This window comes from Arachis ipaensis, chromosome B5, assembly GCF_059453495.1.
Source record: "Arachis ipaensis isolate K30076 ecotype BB chromosome B5, ASM5945349v1, whole genome shotgun sequence".
NCBI lineage: Eukaryota > Viridiplantae > Streptophyta > Magnoliopsida > Fabales > Fabaceae > Arachis > Arachis ipaensis.
In genome coordinates this window covers 107,994,651-108,021,791 of record NC_142440.1, presented here as the reverse complement: position 1 = coordinate 108,021,791, position 27,141 = coordinate 107,994,651, and the positions used below count along the sequence as shown (strand labels likewise).

Below are 27,141 nucleotides of genomic sequence, written 5' to 3'. Positions count from 1 at the left end.
CCAAAGCCAAAAGGAAGAAAATATCTAAATTAAAAAGCATCAATATAAATAAAGCAAAGCAAAATTAAATCTGAAAATACCTCAAATTACATTAAAAAAAGAAATTAAATCTGGCATAGATGTTCATAAATTGAATTGAGAAAATAAATAAAAAGAACATTGAATCTGGGATCGAGAGTCACTCCTAAAACTAAGAGAAATCCTAATCCTAATCCTAAGAGAGAGGAGAGAACCTCTCTCTCTAAAAACTACATCTAAATCCTAAAATTGTGAATATGAGAGCATGTTTTTGAATGGATGCATTCTCCCACTTTATAGCCTATAATCTGTGTTTTCTGGGCCGCAAACTGGGTCAAAAACAGCCCAGAATTCGCTGGTTGCGAATTCAAACACGCTGATTTTCGTCACTGCGACGCGGCCGCATGGGTCACGCGGTCGCGTCGCATAGCGTTAAGGCAACTATGGCATATTATATATCAAATCAAAGCCCCGAACGTTAGCTTTCCAACGCAACTGGAACCGCGTCGTTTGGATCTCTGTAGCTCAAGTTATGGCCGTTTTAGTGCGAGAGGGTCAGGCTGACAGCTTTGCAGTTCCTTCAACTTCTTGTATTCCTTCCACTTTTGCATGCTTCCTTTCCATCCTCTAAGCCATTCTTGCCCTGTAATCTCTGAAATCACTTAACACACATATCAAGGCATCTAATGGTAATAAGAGAGGATTAATATTAACAATTATAAGATCAAAGAAGCATGTTTCCAATCATAGAACGAATTCTGGGAAGGAATTGTAAAACATGCAAATAGTATGAATAAGTGGGTAAAGAGTTAATAAAAACCACTCAATTGAGCACAAGATAAACCATAAAATAGTGGTTTATCAGTAGCTTCATGGGGTTTTATGAAGATATGCAACAGCTCACTTCTTATTGATCTTAAGGCATACAAAGTCTCTTTCAAGCATTGATTAACACACTGCTATGACCTCTCCTTATTTACTTGTCCTTGGTAGTTACTTTTCTTCATTTTCTTTCCATGTAAGCTTTAGCTCAGTGTCATGTGTGCAGCAAATTCTCTTTTTTTTTTTCACTTTATCTGTGCTTGACACATTATTCACTATAGACACTTAGCTCACATTTCTTCTTAGAACATTGATGCCCAGCACCTCTTTTGGTTACAAATGTCTTGTAGCTAAGTTGCTCTTGATATTGGACTTTCAGTTGATAATCCCGGGTTAGTTAACCCAAGTTACCAAGTGTTAAAGTACTCCATAGAACTTAATCATCCAAGCAGATCCTAGTACAAAGACACCACAGGCATATGTTCTAGGGTTCAAGCTATTGGTGTCTAGCTTTATTCTTTCTTTCTTTTGTTTTTTTCTTTTCAACCAAGGACTTTTATTTGCTTGAGATTCATAGACAGTAAGTTGATTTTTGCTTAGGAAGAGAACAATCTATCCCTTTTATCCACTATGAGTGAGCTACCACACAATCAAACACATGTACCACCATTTACTATTATTGGACTTCCAGCTAACAGAGAACTATCTCACTTCATGTTTCAAACATTTCTCTTTTATTCAGGCACATGGGAAACAAAACAAAATTCAAGGTAATGAAGGATGAAAATTATTATGCAGATCAGCATTCTTGACAAACAATTTCACTTGCAACCAGAGGAACACTTTAGCAGGACATACAAGAATTCTCCAAATTAAAGCACTTCCCAGCAACAAGGATTGAGTGTAAATACAACCTATTGTGTTGCAGCTTTTCATTCTTCCTTCTGTTGTGTCCCTTTTGAGTCATAATGCAGACTGTCTCCAAATGTTGGCTTCTATCCTGCATAATTCTCAAGAGTGGCTTGCTTCTCAAGCCCTTAAGGCAACTGGTTAGTATGCAAAGCTTATTTGTGGGCTTTTAAACTTACTTTGGTGTGTGAACACCAAACTTAGTCCCTTGCCAATGTTTCTCATGCAGCAAATTAACCATATGTGAAATCCTTTTTCCTTGCTAAAGGTGATAAAACTAAAAACTAGAAAATAGACACTGGTTAAGTAGTTTCTCTGATTGCTTGGAGCTAGCTACCCTTTATGCAGAAGGTGAGAATGTGTTTTTCAATGAAATTTTTGGTGGAACACCAAACTTAGCATCTTTCATTCTCGCTTAGATTGTTTTGGTGTGCAACACCAAACTTAGCTCCTTGCAATACAGGTAAATTTACTCAGCCTTGTTTATTGAAATAGTTGGGAAAAGAAAACTACCTTTGGTTGGGTTGCCTCCCAACAAGCGCTCTTTTAATGTCACTAGCTTGACATCTTGTTCTTTGATCATGGAGGCTAAAAATCATAGTGCCTTAGCTTTTCTCCTCTTACTGTGAACTTCCTTCCGGTTTTCTCTTTGATGATCTCTAGGTGTTCAAGTGAAAGGATCCGGTTCACAGTATAGTACTCTGATAATTGTGGACACACCTTCATTGGTTGGGTGTTTATTATCACTTTATCCCCTGATGAGAAGCCTTCAGTGGGGATTTTCTTGTTTTTCCACCCTTTTGGCCTCTTCTTCTTTTCTTTCTCAGAAGATAATTCATGCTTTGGTGGTTCTTTATCTGGGGTGTTGAGGTTCTCATCTGGGGGTTTTGGATCTAGTTGCTCCTTGATTTCTTTGGTCTGTTGCACTATCTCTACTTCTTTCAAGCATGGGTTTAGAAACCTTGGAGATGACTCCTTGAATGCCTCCTTCAAGCTTTGATCTCTGGCCTTATCCTTCATACAGTCTTCTTCTTGAGTGGGCTCATGTAGGGTTTTAAGAACATAGAATGCTAAGTGCTCATCATGCACTCTTAGCAATAATTCCCCTTTTTCAACGTCTATCAATGCTCTGCCTGTAGCCAGGAAAGGCCTCCCCAGGATGATGGGAGTGTTAGGGTCTTCCTCTATATCTAGGATGACAAAATCAGCTGGGAGAAGGAATTTTCCCACTTTTACCAGCACATTCTCTACAACTCCAAGTGCTTGCTGAATAGACTTGTCAGCCATTTGAAGAGCTATTCGAGTGGGTTTCAGCTCAAAAATTTGAAGCTTCCTCATAAGAGATAGAGGCATCAAGTTTATGCTTGCACCAAGGTCACAGAATAATTTTTCAATAGTTATGTTTCCTATGGTACAAGGTATATAAAACCTTCTAGGATCATCCTTCTTCTCTGGTAGACCTCTTTGGAGAATAGCACTACACTCCATTGTCATTTCAACAATCTGTCCTTCCTTCAAGGGTCTTTTCTTTGTTAGCACTTCTTTCATAAATTTGGCATATAATGGCATCTGTTCAAGTGCTTCTAAGAAAGGAATATTGATGCTGAGTGTCTTGAATATGTCCAGGAATTTTGAGTATTGCTTATCCTCGTTTTCTTTTTTGAACCTCTGAGGGTATGGAAGTTTGGGGATATATAGCTTCACCCCTTCCTTCTTCTCTTGTAGTTATGTTTCAGGGATGTCCTTATCTCTCTTTGAGCTTTTTGCATTCTCGGTCTTTCTATCTTCTTCACTTCTCTCTTCTGTCTCTTCTTGTGGAACTTGTCTGTTGTTTTCTTCCTGATTGATGGCTTCCTTCTCACTTCCCACTATGATTGCTTTGCACTCCTCCCACTTTGTAGCTTTTCCTTTGTCCCTTGGGTGGTCTTGAGTGGCATTAGGGGATGCATATGATTGCTTCTCACCCATCTCTGCGATTCGTTTAGACATTTGTTCCATATGCCTCTCAAGATTTCTGATTGAAGCTCCTTGGTTTTTACTTGTTATGGCTTGATCTTTCCTTGCTACTTCCTGATCTTGTCTTTCCATCTCTTGAGTTTTCATGAGTTTTTCCATCATTATCTCTTGGTGCTTCATCATCTTTTCTATCAATATCTCCAAGTTGGAGATCCTTTGAGTGTCTTGTGATGTTTGTGGCTGATTGTGGGGTGTTGAAGGTTGTTGCTGGAGATTGTTTGAACCATGTGCGGGGGTATTTTGTGGGTGGAATGTGGATGTGAAAAAGTTATTCTGGTGGTTTTGTGAGTTGTTATGGGGTTCGTGATATGTTATTTGTAGATTTTTGAGTTGGTTAGTATTATTGGATGAATGGCTTTGGTTGTTTATGTTGCTGAGGCTGCCAGAGTTGAAGTCCCTTTGTCCTTGATTCTGATGCTTGATGACAAGTCATCTTAGCATAGTTTCACTAGTCTTTTTCTTTTGTTTTCAATTGATTTTATGCACTTTCTTGAGCCATAAGTAAGCCAATTGGGTAGAATTTCATGTTTCCTTTGATTCAATCAACCATGGATAAATTAATGCAATTTCATGAGATTTTGTGCTATAACTATCATATATTATGAAAGAATAACAATCTCATGATTTTGAGCATAGCTTTGATGTCTTTGATTGATTGATGATAGGTGAAAAGAGCTTTGAAGAAGGTTGAAGAAAGAAGGAATGGCAAAGAGCAAGAGAGAACAAAAAGCTTGAGCCAAAGCTTGCCTCAAACTTTAGCTCAAACTTTTGGAGGAGCTTGACTACACCCTGGAAGGAGCAAAAGCTTGCGCCAATGTTTGACCTCAAGCTTTTAGGCAAACGTTGGCGCCACAACAAACACACCCTAGAGGGAGCAAAAGCTTGCGCCAACGTTTGACCTCAAGCTTTTAGGCAAACGTTGGCGCCACAACAAACACACCCAGGAGAGCAAAAGCTTGCGCCAACGTTTGACCTCAAGATTTTAGGCAAACATTGGCCAAGAGGCATGCTAGGGAGGATCCACGTTTGGCTCAAAGTTTGACCTCAAACTTTGGCTCAAACCTGGATGACAGCAAGGAAGGCTAGCTGATACGAAAAGCTTGAGTAAAAGTTTGCCTCAAACTTTTACTCAAGCTTTAATGGTTCATGGCCCGGTTCACAAGTGGGTTTCTCTCCAACTCCAAGAGCAATCAACAGAGGCTTTTGTCAACCCAATTCCATCAAGAGCAAAGGCCCAATTCGAGGCTTGAAGATCATTTGAAGAAAGTGTATAAATAGCTTAGAATTTAAGTTTTTGGGGAGCTTTTCCATTTTAGTTTTTGCTGAGTGATTTTGGGAGAGCTTTTGGGTAGGAGTTATTTAGAGATTCTGAGTCTTGGGGAAGGAGAATTGAATTCTCTTCCTCTTAGTTTTCTTATTTTCAGTTTCATTTACACTCGTCTTGAATCTTGGGTGTTAGAGAATTGAAGGAATTCTGTTTCAATCTCACCCTGAGATCTCTCTGTTTCATTTACTGCACTTTTTGAGAAATCTATATTTGCATTCCTTTCTTCTACTGCTTGATCTTTACTCTTCTTGCAATTGAATTCTGAATTTGGATCTAGGAAGGCATTGAGATCTAGACTTGGTTATCTAGTCTCCTGGGTCCTGAGATCTGGAGTTTTCATTTTAATTTCTCTGTTGAATGCGTCTCCAATTTCATTTACATTTCCAGTTGAGATCCGTTTCATTTTAATTCCTTCTCTACTTTTCTGTTTATCGCAATTTACTTTTCCTTGTTTGATTTCTGCAAATCCAATTCCCAATTCCTGTTATAATTCAAGCCATTTACATTTCTTGCACTTTAAGATTCTGCAATTTACATTTCTTGCGTTCTAAGTTTCTGCCATTTAATTTCTTGTTCTTTAAGATTCAGCACTTTCATTTTCTGTTCTCTTTACTTTACTGCAATTATCCCTCTCCCTTTAATTTTCATGCAATTTAAATTTCAGTTAATTACAAATCACTCAACCAAATCTTGATTCGCTTGAATAAATCAACCACTAAACTAAAATTGCTCAATCCTTCAATCCCTGTGGGATCGACCTCACTCCCATGAGTTTTATTACTTGATGCGACCCGGTACACTTGCCAGTTAGATTTGTGTGTTTGGAATTCGTTTTCCAAAAAATCCCATCAAATTTTTGGCGCCATTGCCGGGGATTGAAATAGATTGACAATGATTAAGTGAAGTGGAGATCTAGATCAAGCACTTTTTCTTTTCTGTTTCTTTAACTTTTTACTAACCCACTAACTGTTTGAATTTTTGCTTAAGCTAACTAACATTTCACTTCAGCCATGGATTGAAGTGTTATTGTCTTTCTGGTGTGTGATTTTTATGCTTTGGTTGTATGTTAGGTACAAGGAGAATTACACCCACTTTTTGTGAACAAGACGAAAGAACCCTCAGAAGATTAAGAAGAGCTGAAAGAGGAAAAAACATTGTTGGAGAAGAGGAATCAGAAGAAGAGTTCCAGGATATGGAGGAACACCTAACAAATCCACCAAATGGAACTGAAGGAGCGGCCAATAACAACAATAATCCACCACAGAGAAGAGTTTTGGCTTCCTACACGTGTGCAAATCCTAGACATTATGGGAGTAGCATTCTGACCCCAAATATTAATGCAAATAACTTTGAACTAAAGCCACAACTCATTACCTTGGTTCAAAACAATTGTTCCTATAGAGGAGGGCCACTTGAAGACCCTAACCAACACTTGTCCACCTTCTTGAGGATTTGTGACACTGTCAAAACCAATGGTGTGCACCCAGACAGTTACAAGCTACTGCTATTTCCATTTTCTCTTAGAGACAAAGCCACTCAATGGTTGGAATCCTTCCCAAGAGACAGCATCAATAATTGGGATGATCTAGTAACCAAGTTCCTTGCCAAGTTCTACCCACCTCAAAGAGTTATTAGATTGAAGACTGAAGTGCAAACATTCACTCAAATGGATGCTGAACCCTTGTATGAGGCATGGGAACGATACAAAGCTCTAATCAGGAAGTGTCCACTGGGAATGTTTAGTGAGTGGGACAGATTGCAGAATTTCTATGAAGGCTTGACATTGAAATCTCAAGAGGCTTTGGATTATTCAGCAGGAGGCTCTCTACAACTAATGAAAACGGCAAAAGAAGCCCAAAATCTCATTGATATGGTGGCCAACAACCAGTATTTCTTTGCTCACCAAAGGCAACGCCAACCATCATAGAGGAAAGGAGTGATGGAGTTGGAAGGAGTAGACTCAATCCTGGCTCAAAACAAAATGATGCAGCAGCAAATTCAACAACAATTTGAGCAAATGGCCAAAAGAATTGATGGCCTACAAGTAGCATCAGTGAGTGCCACAAGCCAACCAACAACCCCTTGGGGGCAGAATGAGGAGAACCAAGAAGAACAACAACAAGAGCAAGTGCAGTATATGCACAACCAAGGATCAAATGAGGTGTATGGTGACACCTATAATCCATCCTGAAAGAACCACCCAAACCTCAGATGGGGGGATAATCACAACCAGAACCAACAACCATGGCAGAGGAACTCAAACCAAAACACTTCAAGAAACAACCAAAACCACAACCAGCAGCAAACTAACCAAAACCCTTACAGAAAATCCCAAAACAACTACCCCAACTCCAACCATTATCAATCCAATAACCAACCCACCAACTAAAATGCCTACCATCCACCATCCACACCTCACAACCAACCACAAACATCACCAGAATCTCAAAGAATCACTAACCTGGAAACCTTGATAGACAAAATGTGGAAACACCAAGAAATGACAGCCAAGAACCAAGAAGCCTCCATAAAGAATATGGAGAGGCAAATTGGTCAGCTATCTAAACACCTTGCAACAGAGAGACCATCAAGTTCCCTGCCAAGTGACACAATTCCAAATCCTATGGAAGAGTGCAAAGCGATACAGTTAAGAAGTGGGAGAACATTGATGAGCAACAATGACACCACAAAGAAGCAAGTGGAGAATAGCAAAAGGCCCATAGAGGAGGAAAAGCCAACACAGGCAGAGGAAGACAATGATCAAGATGTGATGCCAAACAAGAGCACTGGAAAGCAAAGAAGGAAAGAAGACCACCAACCACTTCACAAAAGGGGGAAGAAGAAGCAATTCAAGGACAGCAGCAAGTGGGAAAAAGTATTACACCTCCACTACCATACCCCCAGAGGTTCAGCAAAGAGACTAAGGACCAACATTTTCATAAGTTCCTTGAGACTTTCAAGAAGCTGGAAATCAATATTCCCTTAGCTGAAGCACTTGAACAAATGCCCTTGTATGCAAAGTTCTTAAAAGAACTTATAAACAAGAAGAAGAGTTGGCTTGAGAAGGAAACCGTGTTGCTCACCGAGGAATGCAGTGCTGTGATTCAAAGGGGTATTCCACCAAAACTCAAGGATCCAGGAAGCTTTGTAGTCTCATGCACCATTGGCAGAATAGTTCTCAACAAAGCTCTCTGTGACCTTGGTGCCAGCATCAACTTAATGCCTCTTTCAATGATGAGAAAGCTTGCCATAGAAGAACTTAAACCCACCAGGATGTCATTGGTCATGGCTGATAGATCAATCAAAACACCAAATGGAATCGTGGAGAATCTGTTGGTGAAGGTTGGGGAGTTTATTTTCCCAGCAGATTTTGTGATTTTGGATACTGAAGAGGAAGGAAACAATTCAATCATTTTGGGAAGGCCATTTCTAGCCACAGCAAGAGCCATCATTGATGTAGAAAAAGGAGAGATGATCTTCAGGGTCCACAATGAACAAATGGTCATAAACGTTTTCAAGTCAATGCAACACATTCCTGAGTAAGAGGATTACATGAGAGTGGATATGATAGAGAGTTTAGTGGAAGAAATGTTGGAAGACAATCCTCAAGAGCAAGAAGGAAGTCAAGAGACAACAGAGGAACAAGTAGCCGATATTTCCATTGAACAAGAGGAAAAACAAGGGAAGAAAGAAGAAGTACGAAAACAAGAACTGAAGCCATTACCCACTCATCTCAAATATGCATTCCTTGGCACATCAGAGAGCTTCCCAGTGATCATTAATTCATCCCTGACAAAAAAAGAAGAAGGAGAACTTCTTGATGTACTCAAAGCTCACAAAGATGCTTTGGGATGGACCATTGACGACCTGAAAGGCATCAGCCCTGCAGTGTGTATGCATAAGATCCTCTTGGAGGACAATTCCAAACCAGTGGTTCAACCTCAAAGAAGGCTAAATCCCACAATGAAGGAAGTTGTCCAGAAGGAAGTAATGAAGTTGTGGAATGCAGGGATAATCTTCCCAATATCTGACAGCTCATGGGTGAGCCCGGTTCAAGTTGTACTAAAGAAAAGAGGAATGACGGTCATCACTAATGAGAAGAATGAGTTAATCCCTACTAGAACAGTGACTGGGTGGAGAATGTTCATAGACTATAGAAGATTGAATGATGCCACAAGGAAAGATCATTTCCCTCTCCCATTTATTGATCAGATGCTGGAAAGATTGGCCGGCCATGCCTATTATTACTTTTTGGACGGATATTCTGGGTACAATCAAATCGTGGTGGACCCCAAGGACCAAGAGAAGACTGCCTTCACATGTCCATTTGGAGTTTTTGCATACAGGAGAATGTCATTTGGGCTATGCAACGCCCCAGCCACATTTCAGAGGTGTATGCTTTGCATTTTCTCTGATATGGTCGAAAAGTTTCTAGAGGTCTTCATGGACGACTTTTCTGTTTTTGGTGATAATTTCAACACTTGCCTGAACCATCTAACTCTCGTCTTGAAACGGTGCCAAGAAACTAATTTGGTTTTGAACTGGGAGAAGTGCCATTTCATGGTACCCGAGGGGATTGTTCTTGGTCATAAAGTTTCAAGAAAAGGGATAGAGGTTGACAAGGCAAAGGTTGAGATCATAGAAAAACTCCCTCCACCAACTAATGTGAAATCTGTTAGAAGTTTCTTGGGGCATGCAGGATTTTATAGAAGGTTTATCAAGGATTTTTCAAAAATAGCCAAACCTTTGAGTAATCTATTAATGATCGATAACCCCTTTGTTTTTGATGAAAACTGCCAGCATGCCTTTGAAACTTTAAAAAACAGACTCACAACAGCACCAATCATTACACCCCCGGATTGGGAGCTGCCTTTTGAACTTATGTGTGATGCAAGTGACATTGCAATTGGCGCTATGCTTGGACAAAAGAAGGGAAACTTGCATCATGTCATATATTATGCAAGTAAAGTGTTGAATGAAGCTCAAAAAAATTACACCACAATAGAGAAGGAATTGCTAGCTGTAGTTTATGCATTTGATAAGTTTAGATCATACTTGATAGGATCCAAAATTGTGGTTTATACTGACCATGCTGCCCTTAAGTATTTGATGTCAAAATAGGATGCTAAACCAAGACTTATCAGGTGGATATTGCTCCTACAAGAGTTTGACATTGAGGTAAGGGACAGGAAGGGTACTGAAAACCGAGTTGCTGATCATTTGTCGAGGCTACCACAAGAAACAATTCAAAAAGCCTCCCAGCCCGTGAATGAAAGCTTCCCAAATGAGCACCTCTTGCAGATTCAGCAAGCACCTTGGTTTGCTGACATAGCGAATTACAAAGTGGGAAGGAAGATACCTCAAGAGTTCTCTAAGCAACAAGTGAAGAAGTTAATCAATGAAGCAAGGAAATTCTTGTGGGATGAACCCTTCCTGTTCAAGAGATGTTCTGATGGATTAATTAGAAGGTGTGTCCCTGAGAGTGAAATAAGGGATATCTTGTGGCATTGCCATGGCTCAGCTTATGGTGGATACTTTGGTCCAGAAAGAACAGCTGCAAAGATACTGCAGAGTGGCTTCTATTGGCCAACTATCTTCAAGGATGCCAGAGAGTATGTTCACCAATGTAACGAATGCCAGAGAGCAGGAGGACTGACAAGAAGGAACGAAATGCCTCAAAACTTCATTTTGGAATTGGAATTATTTGATCTATGGGAATTGATTTCATGGGACCCTTTCCCCCTTCCTATTCCTTTAGATATATCTTGGTAGCAATAGAGTACGTCTCAAAGTGGGTGGAAGCCATAGCCACAACCACTTGTGATGCACAAATTGTCCTTCAATTCCTTAGGAAGCATATCTTCACTAGATATGGAGTTCCCAAGGGTCTTGTGAGTGATGGTGGTAGCCATTTTTGCAACAAGCAGATGGAGAAACTCCTCCACAAATATGGAGTCATTCATAAAGTAGCCACGCCATATCACCCCCAGACCAATGGTCAGGCTGAATTAGCAAATAGGGAATTGAAGAAGATCTTGGAGAAGACAGTAGGAAATACAAGAAAAGATTGGGCTCGGAAGCTGGAGGATGCACTCTGGGCATACAGGACGGCTTTCGAAACTCCCATTGGGAAGTCTCCCTTTCAGCTATTATATGGCAAATCCTGTCACCTCCCTGTAGAGCTTGAACACAAGGCGTTTTGGGCTACTAAACTCCTAAACCTTGACTCTGAAGCAGCAGGAGAGAAAAGGTTATTGCAGCTAAATGAGCTGGATGAATTTAGGCTAGAAGCCTATGAAAGTGCCAAGATATACAAAGAAAAAGCCAAGAGGTGGCATGACAGAAGGATCTTGAAGAAAGAATTTAAACCTGGGCAGCAAGTACTCTTGTACAACTCAAGACTCAAGATGTTCCCTGGCAAACTTAAATCTAAGTGGACTGGTCCATATTTGGTAACCAAGGTTTTTCCTTATGGTAGTATTGAATTGCTGGACGAAGTAACAAAGAGTCAATTCACAGCAAATGGTCACAGAGCAAAGCTGTACTTAGGAGGACAGTGGGACAAGGAAAAAGAGGCTCAGAGCCTACAACACTCTTAAAAAGAATGAAGAGTGTCAAGCTAGTGACATTAAAAGAGCGCTTGTTGGGAGGCAACCCAACCTGAGGTAGTTTTCTTTTCATAGCCCTTTTCAATAAAAATGTTGAATAATTGGTATGTATTGCAAGGAGCTAAGTTTGGTGTTGCACACCAAAACAATTTAAGGGAGAATGAAGGATTCTAAGTTTGGTGTTCCACCAAAACCTCATTTAAAAGCACATTCTCACCTCCTGCACAATACTAGCTCTAAGCAATCAAACAGATTATTCAACTACTTAACTGCTTTCTAATTTTAACTCCATAACCTTTAGCAAGGACACAAGATTTTACATATAATTAACCTGTTGAATCAGAGGAAGTGACAAGGAATTAAGTTTGGTGTTCCCACACCAAATTAAATCCAAAAGCCACACTCAATTCATACATACTAACCAGTCACTTAAGGGCTTGAGAAGCAAGCAACTTTTGAGAATTGTGCAGGGAACTAACCACCAATTGAAGACATCATACACCACAACTCAAAAGGGGAACAACAGAAGGAAGAACAAAAAGAACTACAAACCAATAGGTTGTATCTATACTTAACTCTTGCGGTTGAGAAATGCTTCGATTTATGACTTGCTAACGTGTTCATCTAGTATAGGCAAAAATCACTCTTTAAAATAAGTAAGCTAGTCTAAGTGTGTGCTTGTGTGTTCACCTTCATTTAACTAAAAGCATGCTTTGTCCCCTGCATCTTTAATTTAATAAAAGAAATGTTTGGAATGTGAAATGAGATAGTTCTTTGTTAGCTGGAAGTACAATAAAAGTAAGTGGTGGTATGTATGTGTGATTGTATGATAGCTCACTTTTAGTGAATAAAAGAACTAGACTGTCTCCTTTTAAGTAGAAGGTAGCTCACTGTCTACGAATCTCAATAAAATAAAAGTCCTAGGTTAAAAAGAAAAACAAAAAGAGAAAAGAAAAAGCCAAAAATGGCAACAGAAGAAAAGAAAAATAAAAAGAAACAAATCCAGACACCAATAGCTTGAATCTTAGAATATATGCATGTGGTGTCTTTGTACTAGGATCTGCTTGGATTATTAAGTTCTTTGGAGTGCATCAACACTTGGTGCCTTGGGTTAACTAACCCGGGATCATCAACTGAAAGTCCACTATCAAGAGCAACCTAACTACAAGGCATTTAGTAACCCAAAGAGGTGCTGGGCATCAATGTTCTAAGAAGGAATGTGAGCCAAGTGTCTATAGTGAATAATGTGTCAAGCATAAAGAAAGAAAAGAGCTTGTTACACATGACACTGAACTAAAGCTTATAGAAAAAAAATATAATAGTCAAGGACAAAGGAATAATGAAAGGTCATAGCAGTGTGTTTCTTGATGCTTGAAGGAGACTTTCTAGGCCTAAATGTCAATAAGAAGTGAATATTTACATATCTACATAGAATCCCATGAGCTACCAATAATACTCTGCTAGCATGAACATCTTCTTCCATTTCATTCTTTCTTCTCAATAATCCTTTTCTTGCTTGGGGACAAGCAAGCTTTAAGTTTGGTGTTGTGATGACAAGTCATCTTAGCCTAGTTTCACTAGTCTTTTTCTTTTGTTTTCAATGGATTTTATGCACTTTCTTGAGCCATAAGTAAGCCAATTGGGTAGAATTTCATGTTTCCTTTGATTCAATCAACCATGGATAAATTAATGCAATTTCATGAGATTTTGTGCTATAACTATCATATATTATGAAAGAATAACAATCTCATGATTTTGAGCATAGCTTTGAGGTCTTTGATTAATTGATGATAGGTGAAAAGAGCTTTGAAGAAGGTTGAAGAAAGAAGGAATGGCAAAGAGCAAGAGAGAACAAAAAGCTTGAGCCAAAGCTTGCCTCAAACTTTAGCTCAAACTTTTGGAGGAGCTTGACTACACCCTGGAAGGAGCAAAAGCTTGCGCCAACGTTTGACCTCAAGCTTTTAGGAAAACATTGGCGCCACAACAAACACACCCTGGAGGGAGCAAAAGCTTGCGCCAACGTTTGACCTCAAGCTTTTAGGCAAACGTTAGCGCCACAACAAACACACCCAGGAGAGCAAAAGCTTGCGCCAACGTTTGACCTCAAGCTTTTAGGCAAACGTTGGCGCCACAACAAACACACCCAGGAGAGCAAAAGCTTGCGCCAACGTTTGACCTCAAGCTTTTAGGCAAACGTTGGCCAAGAGGCATGCTAGGGAGGATCCATGTTTGGCTCAAAGTTTGACCTCAAACTTTGGCTCAAACGTGGATGACAGCAAGGAAGGCTAGCTGATATGAAAAGCTTGAGTAAAAGTTTGCCTCAAACTTTTACTCAAGCTTTAATGGTTCATGGCCCGGTTCACAAGTGGGTTTCTCTCCAACTCCAAGAGCAATCAACAGAGGCTTTTGTCAACCCAATTCCATCAAGAGCAAAGGCCCAATTCAAGGCTTGAAGATCATTTGAAGAGAGTGTATAAATAGCTTAGAATTTAAGTTTTTGGGGAGCTTTTCCGTTTTAGTTTTTGCTGAGTGATTTTGGGAGAGCTTTTGGGTAGGAGTTATTTGGAGATTCTGAGTCTTGGGGAAGGAGAATTGAATTCTCTTCCTCTTAGTTTTCTTATTTTTAGTTTCATTTACACTCGTCTTGAATCTTGGGTGTTAGAGAATTGAAGGAATTCTGTTTCAATCTCACCCTGAGATCTCTCTGTTTCATTTACTGCACTTTTTGAGAAATCTATATTTGCATTCCTTTCTTCTACTGCTTGATCTTTACTCTTCTTGCAATTGAATTCTGAATTTGGATCTAGGAAGGCATTGAGATCTAGACTTGGTTATCTAGTCTCTTGGGTCCTGAGATCTGGAGTTTTCATTTTAATTTCTCTGTTGAATACGTCTCCAAGTTCATTTACATTTCCAGTTGAGATCCGTTTCATTTTAATTCCTTCTCTACTTTTCTGTTTATCGCAATTTACTTTTCCTTGTTTGATTTCTACAAATCCAATTCCCAATTCCTGTTATAATTCAAGCCATTTACATTTCTTGCACTTTAAGATTCTGCAATTTACATTTCTTGCGTTCTAAGTTTCTGCCATTTAATTTCTTGTTCTTTAAGATTCAGCACTTTCATTTTCTGTTCTCTTTACTTTACTGCAATTATCCCTCTCCCTTTAATTTTCATGCAATTTAAATTTCAGTTAATTACAAATCACTCAACCAAATCTTGATTCGCTTGACTAAATCAACCACTAAACTAAAATTGCTCAATCCTTCAATCCCTGTGGGATCGACCTCACTCCCGTGAGTTTTATTACTTGATGCGACCCGGTTCACTTGCCGGTTAGATTTGTGTGTTTGGAATTCGTTTTCCAAAAAATCCCATCAATGCTCACCCCACCTCGAATTAGAATGAGTCCTCCAGGGTGTCTTGTGTGCATCACCATGAAAGTTGTGTTGGAACGAACTTGAAGTGTTATTCATGTATTGCACCTGCTCAGGGCTTTGTTGCTCATAATTGAATGTCCCAAAACTTTCTTCAGATTGGTTCCACCCATGTGAAGTTTGAGATTGGCGTTGTGTGTTTACTGCAGCACTTTGGAGGCTATCAATCCTTTTAGCCATTTGCTCAAATTGTTGTTGGATTTGCTGCTGCATTATCTTGTGTTGAGCTAGGATTGTATCTACTCCTTCCAACTCTAGCACTCCTTTCCTTTGTGATGGTTGGCGTTGTCTCTGATGGCCAAAGAAGTATTGATTGTTTGCCACCATATCAATGAGGTTTTGGGCCTCCTCTACTGTCTTCATCAATTGTAAAGAACCTCCTGCTGAATGATCTAGTGCTTCTTGAGCCTTCATAGTCAAACCTTCATAGAAGTTTTGAAGGATGTCCCATTCATTAAACATCTCAGGGGAACATTTTCTAATCAGAGTCTTGTACCTCTCCCATGCCTCATAGAGATATTCTACATCCATTTGTGTGAAGGTTTGGACCTCTGTCTTGAGCTTGATGATCCTTTGAGGTGGGTAAAACTTGGCTAGGAATTTATTCACTAAATCCTCCCAGCTAGTGATGCTTCCTTGAGGGAAGGCTTCAAGCCATTGAGCAGCTTTGTCCCTCAATGAGAATGGGAACAGTAGCAATTTATATGTCTCTGGATGCACACCATTAGATTTCACAGTATCACAAATTCTCAAGAAAGTAGAGAGATGCTGGTTTGGATCCTCCAAAGGACTTCCTCCGTATGAGCAATTGTTTTACACCAATGTGATAATTTGGGGCTTCAATTCAAAGTTATTTGCATCGACATTTGTGGTAAGGATACTACTCCCACAATGCCTTGGATTAGCAAATGTATATGAAGCCAATACTCTCCTTTGGAGCTGACCGTTATCGTTGGCCACTCCCACTTGTGGATTTGTTGGATTTCCTCCATTTCTTGGTTCTCTTTTCAACCTCCAAAGTGTTTCAGGATCAAAAGGTGTGGATTCATTGCTTCTTCCTCCTGACATAAACACAGAACCAGAAACCAGAATTAAACACTCTCTTGCTAGAGTGAAGTTAGTGTTAACTTAAGCAAAAATTCAAATAGTTAGTATGCTTAGTAAAAAGAAAAAGATAAAGTGCTTAATTTAGACCACCACCTTACTTAACCATTGTCAATCTAATCAGTCCCCGGCAACGGCACCAAAAACTTGATGTGTGGAAAACGATCCAACACAAAACTCACCGGCAAGTGTACCGGGTCGCATCAAGTAATAATAACTCACGTGAATGAGGTCGATCCCACAGGGATTGAAGGATTGAGCAATTTTAGTTAGGTGATTGATTTATTCAAGCGAACAAGAGTTGATTTGAGTGATTTATATCCAACAGAAGCTAAATTGCATGAAATTTAAAGGGAGAGGGATAATTGACAAGAAATTAAAGTGTAGAAGAATTAAAAGAGCTGAAGCTTAAAGTGCAAGTAATGTAAATTGTAGAAACTTAAATTGCAAGAAATGTAAATAACTGAAACTTAAAATGCAAGAGATGTAAATGACTTGAATAATAAAAGGATTTGGGGACTGAGAGTGCAGAAATTAAACAATCACAAGTAAATTGCAACAAGCAGATGAGTAGAAGATGAATTGAATTGAAGTAGATCTCAAACCGAAAGGTAAATTTTCTTGTATAAACATTCAGCAGATGAACTAAATGGAAATGAGAGATCTCAGGGGTCAAGAGACTAGAGAACTAAGTCTATATTTCACTACCTTCTTTGATCCAATCTAGAAGACAATGTAAAGAGAATTGAAGATGAAAATCAGTAAAGAAGAACACAAATTCTTGAATTGTGCAGTAAATTGAACAAAGAGATCTTAAGAGGAGAGTGAGACAGAATTTCCTCAATTATTCACACTTAAGACTCAAATAAAGCTTTGCAGAAAAGAAAACAAGAAAACCCAGAGGAAGAGAACTCAATTCTCCTCCCAATTCTCTAAGATCCAAAATCAAAGTAAAAACTCTCAAAATTACAAGTGAAAATTCTAAAAGAAGAAAAAGGTCCTTTCTAAATCAAACTAGCTTCTATTTATACACTTCCTTCTAATGATCATTAAGCCTTGAATTTGGGCCCTTGGCCTTGATGGAATTGGGTTGAAGATAGCCTCCGTTGATTGCTCTTCGTCTTGAGAAGAAATCCGTTTGCACTATGGACTTTGGGATCATTCACGTTTGAGTCAACGTTTGAGGCAAACGTTGACTCAAACGTCTTCGTGTAATGGCATTATGAAGAACGGTTGTTGCTGTCACTCATGTTTGAGTTCACGTTTGAGGTCAAACGTGAGCTCAAACGTGATCCTCTCCAAGGTAATTTTCAGCCAACGTTTGACCTCACGTTTGAGGCAAACATTGGCGCAAACGTGGCTTCTCTCCAGGGTACTCCTTAAGCCAACGTTTGACCTCACGTTTGAGGCAAACGTTGGCGCAAATGTTAGCTCCTCCCAGGGTTCTTCTTAAGCCAACGTTTGACCTCACGTTTGAGGCAAACGTTGGCGCAAACGTTAGCTCCTCCCAGGGTTCTTCTTAAGCCAACGTTTGACCTCATGTTTGAGGCAAACGTTGGCGCAAACGTGAGCTTCCTCCAGGGTGGCTTTGCTGTTATCCATGTTTGAGTTCACATTTGAGGCAAATGTGAACTCAAACGTGATCTTCTCAATGATGCCTTCATTTCCATTAATGCCATCCCCTTTCTTCAACCTTCCTCCAAGCCTTTTGATCACCTATCATCAATTAACAAATGCATCAAAGTCATGCTAAAATCATGAGACTTCTTCTTATCCTTGACATATAAGCAATTATAGCACAAAACCTCATGAAAATGCATCAATTTACTCATGGTTGATTGAATCCAAGTACACATGAATTTCTACCGAAATGGCTTACTTGTAACTCAAGAAAATGTATAAAACCTATTAAAAACAAAGAAAAAAGACTAGTAAAACTAGGCTAAGATGCCCTGGCATCAGATGTTATGAGTTCAATAAAGCTTAACGAAAAAAGATTAAAAATCATAAAAGATAATAACTTAAGACATTACCGAAACAAAGAATTGAATTCCGAAAACAACTATGTGATAACGTTTAAAAATATTATAAAAGAAAATGAAAATTGATGAAAGTAGGTCCACACTCATTGACTTAAGTTTAAGAGGGTCTTCACAAGTTGTCCTCTCGACCTGGTACCAACGAGATAAGAACTTGGATCCTCATCAACCTTTGAGCACAAAATCTCTATCTTAGATCCGAATAGTACATAGTTAAATGATAAACCACTATTTTATGATTATTTTGTATTGAATTGAGTGGATTTTATCAACTATTCTCCCACTTATTCATGTAAATTGCATGTTTTTAAGTTTCCTCCCTAATTTTGTGCTATGATTGAAAACATGCTTTCTAGGCCTTAAAATCGCTAATTCTTAATCCTCTTTTATTACCATTCGATGCCATGATATGTGTGTTAAGTGATTTCAGGATTTATAGGGCAGGAATGGCTCAGAGGATGGAAAGGAAGCATGCAAAAGTGGAAGGAACATAAGAAATTGAAGGTTTGAGAAGCTGGAACTGACGCGCGCGTGTGGCTGAAGCGCACGCGTGATCATACCATCTTGCAACCGACACGTACGTATGGCTGACGCATACACGTGACGAGCGTCACATGCTGCAATTAACAGAATTCGCTGGGGCAATTTCTGGGCTGCTTTTGATCCAGTTTCAGGCCCAAAAATGAAGACAAGAGGCTGGGGAGTGGAGTTGGACATTCATTCACTTTTCATTCATTCACACTTTAGGTTTTAGATGTAGATTTCTAGAGAGAGAGGCTCTTTTCTTTCTCTAGGTTTTAGGATTTTCAGTCTTATTTCTTCTTAACTTCATAATTTTATCTTGCTTTAATTTAATTTTCTTCTACCTTTTATTGTTCTAGTATCTTAGTTTATCTTCTCTTGTTGATTTCTTTATTTTTCCAATTTAGTTTATGAACTCTTCTTGTTAGATTCAATTTCCTTTTAATGCAATTTGAGGTATTTCATGTTTATTGCTTCTTTCTTTAATTGTTAGTTATTGATTCCTTGCATTTGTTAATCTTAGATTTTACTATTTCTTTCTACTTTTCTATACTTTTATTTTGTGCCTTCCAAGTGTTTGATAAAATGCTTGGTTGAATTTTAAAATAGACTTTTGTGTTCTTGACTTGGATTGAGTAATTCGGAGACTCTTGAATTGTCAAAATTCTTTTGTTGATTGGTAATTGAAAGTTGTTAGTTGGCTTGAGCCTCACTAAATCTAGTCTTTGATTAGGACTTGTAAACTTAAGTCGATTTTGCTCGCTTGACTTTCCTTCATTTGTTAGAGGATAACTAAGTGAAAGCGATTTACACCTACCATCACAATTGATGATGATAATGAGGATAGGAATTCCACTTTTCAATCTTTGCTAGGACCTTTCTTAGTTGTTAGTTTATTTTTCTCGCAATTTATATTTTCTTGTTATCAAACCCAAAACCCAAAAATATACAAAACCATAACGAATAAGAAGTACACTTCCTTGGAATTCCTTTGAGAGATGACCCAAGGTTTGAATATTTCGGTTATTTTGTTGGATTTGTACCTGTGACAAACAATTTAAATGTTGACCGAGGATTGCTTGTCGGTTTAGAACTATACTTGCAATGAAGTTATTTTGAGAAATTCTCTACCGACGAAAATCCCCCGTCATTAAACAAAAATAAGTGCAGATATACACAAGATATATTATTTGTGGTATCAACAATTACATTTTGTCTTTCTACATGTAAAATTACATTCCAACATAAGTTGGTTATATGGTGATTAGGGATCGTTCATTTTGTCTGATTTTGTTTGTTTGGCACAGACTTGGTATGGGGCTCTAGTTTGTCTTTTCAGTGGAGGAGTTATATCTTTTTGGTGTTGATGTTTAAAAATGTTGATGTTGGAGCCTTTTTGTGTTAGAGTCTTTAGTTTATATTTTGTTTGGATTTGGTTTTGAAGCTTTGTCCATCTCCTACTGATTAAGTGATCCGAGACCTGCTCTTATCTAAAAAAACATTTCCAACATAACTTATTTGAATATCACAATACTCTATGGTTAACTTTTTAGACATTACTGAAAAAAATTTCAAGAATCTTGTATTAGGAATGAGAATTGTATGCATGCACTTAATAACTTAAAGGTATAATTCTTAGAAATGGTAATGGCTACTCGAGAAGTGGAATGGTGGTGAAAACTTAGAGATTAGGAGTGAAATGGGGCAAAAGTTGTGATTGAGATTTGGAATTAGATTACGTTAGAATGAATAATTTGAAAACTTTTTAAAGTTTTTAAAGGAGTCAATGAAATTTAGTATTTTGAAAAAAGATCCAACCCAAGCCGCATCTTTTGGCCATTTGAATTTCAGACAAGTCTGTTTGGTACAGTAGTAAAAAAGAACGAAAGTCACATCCTCTTAACAAGTTAATTCAACCAAAATACACAATTACCTGGCCAAGAGACGTTCCAGTACAACATCTCCCATTGAACTCTCACCAGGTCCTAGGTCTAAACTTACAACTTCAAAAGATTAAATTAAAAAATTAAATTAAATTAACAAAAATCTACATCTACATGATTAGACATTAGACTTAAACTCACTAGGCCCCAATTACAAATTCACTTAATCACCTTCTCCTTTGAGGAGACCAATGTGGCAAACGTTGGCTAAAATGCACGGACACAACCCTTGAGTCCAATAGCTCCATTATGGGGGTAAAATTAACACACCTTGGAACCTTATACTGATTAATAGAAGCACCCCTTGAAATAGCATAATCCATAAGCTCCTCAAAAGTCCCACTCTTCACAACTCTTATCTCCAAAGGCCCGATTGAATGGTCAGCAACCCTGCATTGTCTATATACCGAGTTAAGTGATTCCTCCATCTCCAAGCAGCACCGATTCAGCACCTCGTGACTCGGCAAGTTGGCAGAGTCGTCCTTCGTCAGAAGCTCCCAATATATCACGTAGTGACCCGGTATAGTTTTTGTGTCCGCATAACTTGTGTACTCGACAACGCTTGTCTTGAACTCGGCCAAAAGTTTGGAGGCATTTTCCACTGCACGCTGCAGTTCTGACTCGTCCGTCTTGTCCGAATCGATGCTTAACAGCACGTTCTTACGACGGACAAAGTGGAACTGCGGCGCAGAGTTGTGGAACCCAGTGACTCTGAGGATGTCACCGACACGGTAGCGGTTGAGGCCAGCATAGGTGGTGATCACAAGCTCATATTCCTTTCCCACTTCCACGTCAGCAAGGTCAACCAGTTTCGGCGGGACCGAGCTGTCTACCCTGCTGGACTCGTGAGGAAGGAATTCAAAGTAGGCCATGTTTGGCATGATTGTGTAGGAAACCTCGGAGGGTTTGCACATGGGATTAAGGTTTAGCCCGAAGTAGCACTCCGAGGAAGCGTACATGGTGCATGCAAGTGGCAACCCACCACTGTAGTAGTTTAGTGTTGGAATGTATTGGGCCATTGCACCTGTTACAATAACATCCAAATATTTTGTGTTGGGCCAAATTCTTGTGATGATTCCCTCCCAATTTTCTTTGGAGCATTCTTGTTCAACAAATTCGGCCAGTTTCGGGTCGGGTTTCATCACCTGGCACATGTAATCTCGAATTGCAGGGTCGGTGACCCGGGAATTCAAGGATCCGGCAGAGATGTCATGGGCCAATTCTGGCCAATTGAGCTGGAGGAAACGGATTGCACGGAGGAGGCCAGAGGCAAAGACAGCACCAAGTCGGAGGACGTGGTTGCGTTCGATGAGGCCGCAAAGCATTTGGGTGTACATGCTCTGGAATGAGTCCGGGCAGAGAATGGCTTCGTTGGGGCTGGTGTAAACGTTGTACGGGTCATAGGGTCGGGTCTTGAAATGGTCACTTTTGTAATAACTTGTGAGAACCGGGCGAGCCAGTAACCCACTTGGTGTCCTTGTTTCGGATTTCACAAATAAAAAGTACAACCCCTTCCCCTTGTCCAAATCTGGCACATACCTGTTCAATAAGGGAATAAAAAAGATTAATTTTCCAAACGTGGTTAAGAGAGAGTTAAATGAAATATTTTTAACTTTGATGATAGTTAAATTTGGCGGTTTGCTAAGATTCTACGACAATGCAGAGCCACCGATTAGGGAGCAGCCAGGGGAAAAAAAGGAAGAGAATACTAAATAATTGTTGCGGCAATTATTTCGAGGTAGCACTTACAGGTTCATAACTGGCATGAGGAGGCTGTATAGAAGTTGGCGACGATCCAGCTCTTCCTTAATTGTTGGCATCAGTTTCCTCTCACCAGCTGAAGTCCCTGAACTGCAGATTCAGATTTCCAAATTGGCTTTAGTTTTATGTTTTAATAAATTCAAACAAATCGAAATAATTAAAGGAATAATTAAGCTTGTTCATTTGTGCGACTCAAATAATTGCAGTACGAACACTAATTTTTGGCTATCTTATGAATAGGATTAGAAGGTTTGTGAAAATGCATTTAAAAGTTTCTCAATTCTTTCTTGAGGCAACGTTTAATCACTTAAGAAGCTCAATAAGTCGCAAGAAGGAATAAGATATGGTGTGATTTAGCAACTAACCTGGTGAGGAATTCAGAGATGGGATGTGAAGACAAGATTGCAGAGCGGTCGCCATTGGCGATGCGCTGAATCTCGGGTTGAACATCCTCGTAGGTGATCACCGGAACCTTGGACTTGAAGGTTTTGCGGTCGGTGGCGCCGCCGAGCTTGAAGCGCTTGAGGTACTCTGTCTCGGCGTTGCGGCTCAGAATCTCCGCCAACACCCTCTCTTGGACGGCGTCGGCGTTTCGCGTCATCTCTTCGATGAACTGCAGCGCTTTCGCGTCCTTCTCGCACGCAGGGGGACCCAAAGGAGATGATAGAGCGGAATCCACAGCCATGATCGACCTTAATTTATATAAGAAAATTAAAGTGTGTTGTTTGCTTTGAAGAGTGAAATAATAAAGTTAGTTGGAGAAAAGAAAGTGAGAGAAAATGTAGAGAGAGTATCTGCAGTTAGTTCTGCACAATTGAGTTGGGGATCTTTCTAATTTTTTTTTTTTTCTCTCTCTCTGGGAATGAAATGAGAGCGTGTGGTGTGTTGTGACTTGTGGGAGAGGAAGTTACCATGGAGAGGTTTATATAGAGAAGGGTTGGGAGAATAGGGGATGCCATGTCATCAAAGTATGACCATAGAAAAGGGGCTGGTTTCTGTGTGGTTCTGTGTTAGTATTCTAAGGATTGTTTATTAAAAATGAAAAATAAAAATTATCGAGTACTAGTTTTATCGAAAAAGAGTGAAATTATTATTTTTCTATAGGGTTGATTTTGTGATGTGTGTGATAGTATTCTAGAGGGATTTAACTACATTTTAAAAATATAATAATAAAAATTTTTTTATATTCTTTTTATGTATTTAATACATTAAAAACGTAAAAAACTTAATTAGTTTCATTTTATTTTTTATTTTAGTCTTATTTTAAGTTTTTGTATTAAAGATCACTTGATATTATCAATTAAAAAAAAATAGAATTATTATTCTCTCGTATATTAATCAATAATCATTATCATTTCCCTCGTATATGTTTTATAAGTTAATATATAGCATAAAATTTACACTATATAAATATGATTTTAATCATTTTATATGGCAATGAATACTAACTAAACTCCATAATAATGTAATAATTATTTGTTGACGTCATTACAATGAAAAGATTTTTTTTTGATGGAGTGGAGGTCTAAAGGTCCAACAGAAACATAAAATTAGCTAATTCAAATTCTAGAAAAAACCATTCTTTTGCTATCAGCATTTAAGAAAGGAACAAAAAAGGAAGAAGAGATATTGAAGCAGTGTATTTTTATCGACAAAATTTGAGCATGTTTAGCCAAAACATCTGAGATAAAATTTGTCTCTCGAAGTAAATGATAGATGACACAATTAACCATTTTTAATTGAAGATTCTTGATTGCATGAATTAGGGCTGAGCTGCTATGGAAGGGGTTGGACTCGTTCTACAGGAGCTGGGCAGCGCACGCGGAGTTAGACTCGACCTTTACCTTATCAATTTTCAAATTGATCACCAATTGAAAGCCATTGTAGACACATTTTAGAGAAATCCGTCTCGGACATATTTATATCCAAGACTTTCTAGTCACCAAACAAAATATCCAAGACTTTTTCTAGTCTCTCTTTATATATAAGGTTAACTATATATTCAATTGTAAAATTATTTTAATAAATTAAATTCTAATCAGTGAAGTATGGATATTTTTTTAATTTGTCGTGTTCCTGTATTAGACACATTTTAGAGATGACACTTATGGACACTTATTGTCTTATTCGACACGCGTGTTTTCTGTATCCAACCGTATCTTATTAAAAAAATAAAAAATTCTTTTCCGAACACGTTTGGACACACTTAAATACTATCACATATTAACATGTTCAGGTTTATTCTTAACATGTATTCTTAAAATGAGTTTAGAAATAATATATATTTTTAATTATTAAAATAAAAATATTTTACATAATTAAAAATAATTAAAATAATTAAAATTTTAATTTATATTTTAATATCAATAAAATATCAAAATATTATTATAATTTAATAAAAAAAATACTTTATATTTTATATGTATGTCGTGTTCCTATGTTTTATACAAATTTTGAATTCGCATATCTGTGTGTCATGTGTTGTATCCCATATTTGTGTTTGTGCATCATAAATTCTAATGCTATGTTAATATAAAGAGTTAACATTTTGTGAATATATTCACTTTTTTTTTGTCTGGAGTGAACATTTAGGAGTTAAATTTGTTAAGTGAAATGTGATCTTGAATAATAAAATTTAAAATAATAATAACTTTTAAAAAATTAAAAGAAATTTTAGTAATAATCACGAAACCAATTTTTTTAGAAAAAGTATAAGAGGCAGTACTTTTGTTAAAATTTGGCCAACACTTAATCATCAAAGAAAAAATGATTAATCCTATATCATTAGATCTTATTTCATACTATTAAAAATATTAATGATAACTAATTGATGGTTAAACATCACAAATTTTGCTGATACTTAGTATTCTTTTTTTTTTATGATCGGAATATATCATAAACCGATTTACGTTTTCAATATATAGACAAATAGTTAATACTTAATAATATTATTAATATCTATCATCACCTTGTCCAAGGTTTGGCCATGAAAGAAAGGAAGTTGACCGAATTTTTATTTATTTATTTTTAAGTCATAATCCAAGAAAAAGTGGCCTAAAAAGCGAGTCCTAATAGCCAGCAACTTCCTATTCTTATGCACAGTGAAACCAACCTTTCTCATTTTATGCGTTTCCTTCCCATTTTTATGTTACACAAAGGAAGCGAAATAAAAAAAGATAACTCGAACATAAACAAAAAAAAAACAACAATATAATGATGGAGTTTAATTTAATTTTTAAATTAATTCCTTAATATTAAAAAATTCAAACCTTTTTATCTAAAAATAAAAAAAACATATGAAAATAATAACTTCAAAATTTTAATTAATTTTTGAAAAGAGAAATGGATAATAAAAAAAGTGGAAGGAGAAAAGGAGAACACGGTGGTGTAGGGGGAAGAGGGGACAAAGTGGGGCCCAGAAGAACGAAGGAAAAGGAACAAGCATATGTGGGTGTGAGAGAGGACCCAGCCATGTCATAAAGGAGAGGATTGAGGAAGCAAAGACGTGGTTTTCGTTTTGGAAGGTAATACGCGTCGCCCAACCATGGACCCAATTTCAGGTAGCATTGTTGGGACTCGATAACGACCCCTTGCCGGCGTAGCAGTCACTTGCCACTCTTTGCCAAAACCAGTAATCAACTAGCATAATTGGTACTTGTTTTAGTTCTTAAGGATTATGTCTTAAGCATTTTTTTTTGTTTTTGGCAGTGTATAATTGTATATGTAGTGGATTTCGTTGTTTTTTTTCCTGTTGTGTTTATACCAGCAAATGTTATTGTCTTTTTAGAGAAAATAAAAAGTATAGTATTTTTCAAAAATTAAATGGTTACTAAAGAAAAAATAAATTATTCTAAATTTTAAATTTAATTTTTAAATATTAATTTTTAAATTTAAATTATTAATATAAAAAATAATAAACAGAGAATTAATTTTTTTTAATAAAAAAGAATGTAACACATATATTTACCAAAATAAAAATATAAAACTTCTTACTTAACAAAAAAACATTCAAAGATAAGTTACTTATACTTAATACCGAGGATAATATTCTCTAAAAATTAATTTGCTATTAAAAATTAACAAAAATAAAAAATAAATACTAAATTTTAAATCTTAAATCCTAAATTTTAAACTTTATTTTTAAATTATTAATATAAAATAGTGAAAATTTAAGTACAGTCGACTTCATTTGAAGTTGATAGCTGAAAGCCGTTAGATGAAAATTTAGTTAAATCAGTCAAATTATATAACAAGATATAATTAACAAGATATTGAAATAAAGTTTAGTATTATGTTTGAATAGATATAAATAAAACAAAAATATGATGTAAAATTATTAAAATAGACATATTTTTTAAATATATTTTAGAAGAATGCTAGGGACCGGCAATTTTTGTGATTTATAGCCATCAAATAGCCATCAATGATGGTTTTAATGGTGTGAGATTAGTGTGACACGTAAATATCAAGTCTTTCCTTAGTTAGAACCTTTCCAAACTGCACTCTTTTCGTGTCACACTGCCTTCCAGCAACAACAACAGTAACCAAAGATCAACCTCAAGTCACATGACAAAATTCTTTTCTAATGTGGAAGTTCAGGCTAGGCTGCAATCATCCAATGACTCACTTTTCTT

General features: G+C 37.6%; 1 protein-coding gene across 1 annotated transcript; it reads right to left on the bottom strand.

Annotated features, from left to right (window-relative positions):
- Positions 1 to 20,602: 20,602 nt before the first annotated feature.
- On the bottom strand, positions 20,603 to 23,408 carry LOC107643753 (putative indole-3-acetic acid-amido synthetase GH3.1). Its single transcript, XM_016347485.3, has 3 exons — positions 22,873 to 23,408; positions 22,496 to 22,597; positions 20,603 to 22,285 (listed from the first exon to the last, which is right to left on the bottom strand). Exons 1-3 carry the CDS (start codon positions 23,190 to 23,192, stop codon positions 20,914 to 20,916), a joined length of 1,794 nt encoding a protein of 597 aa, XP_016202971.1. The 5' UTR covers positions 23,193 to 23,408; the 3' UTR covers positions 20,603 to 20,913.
- Between the last annotated feature and the right edge of the window lie 3,733 nt (positions 23,409 to 27,141).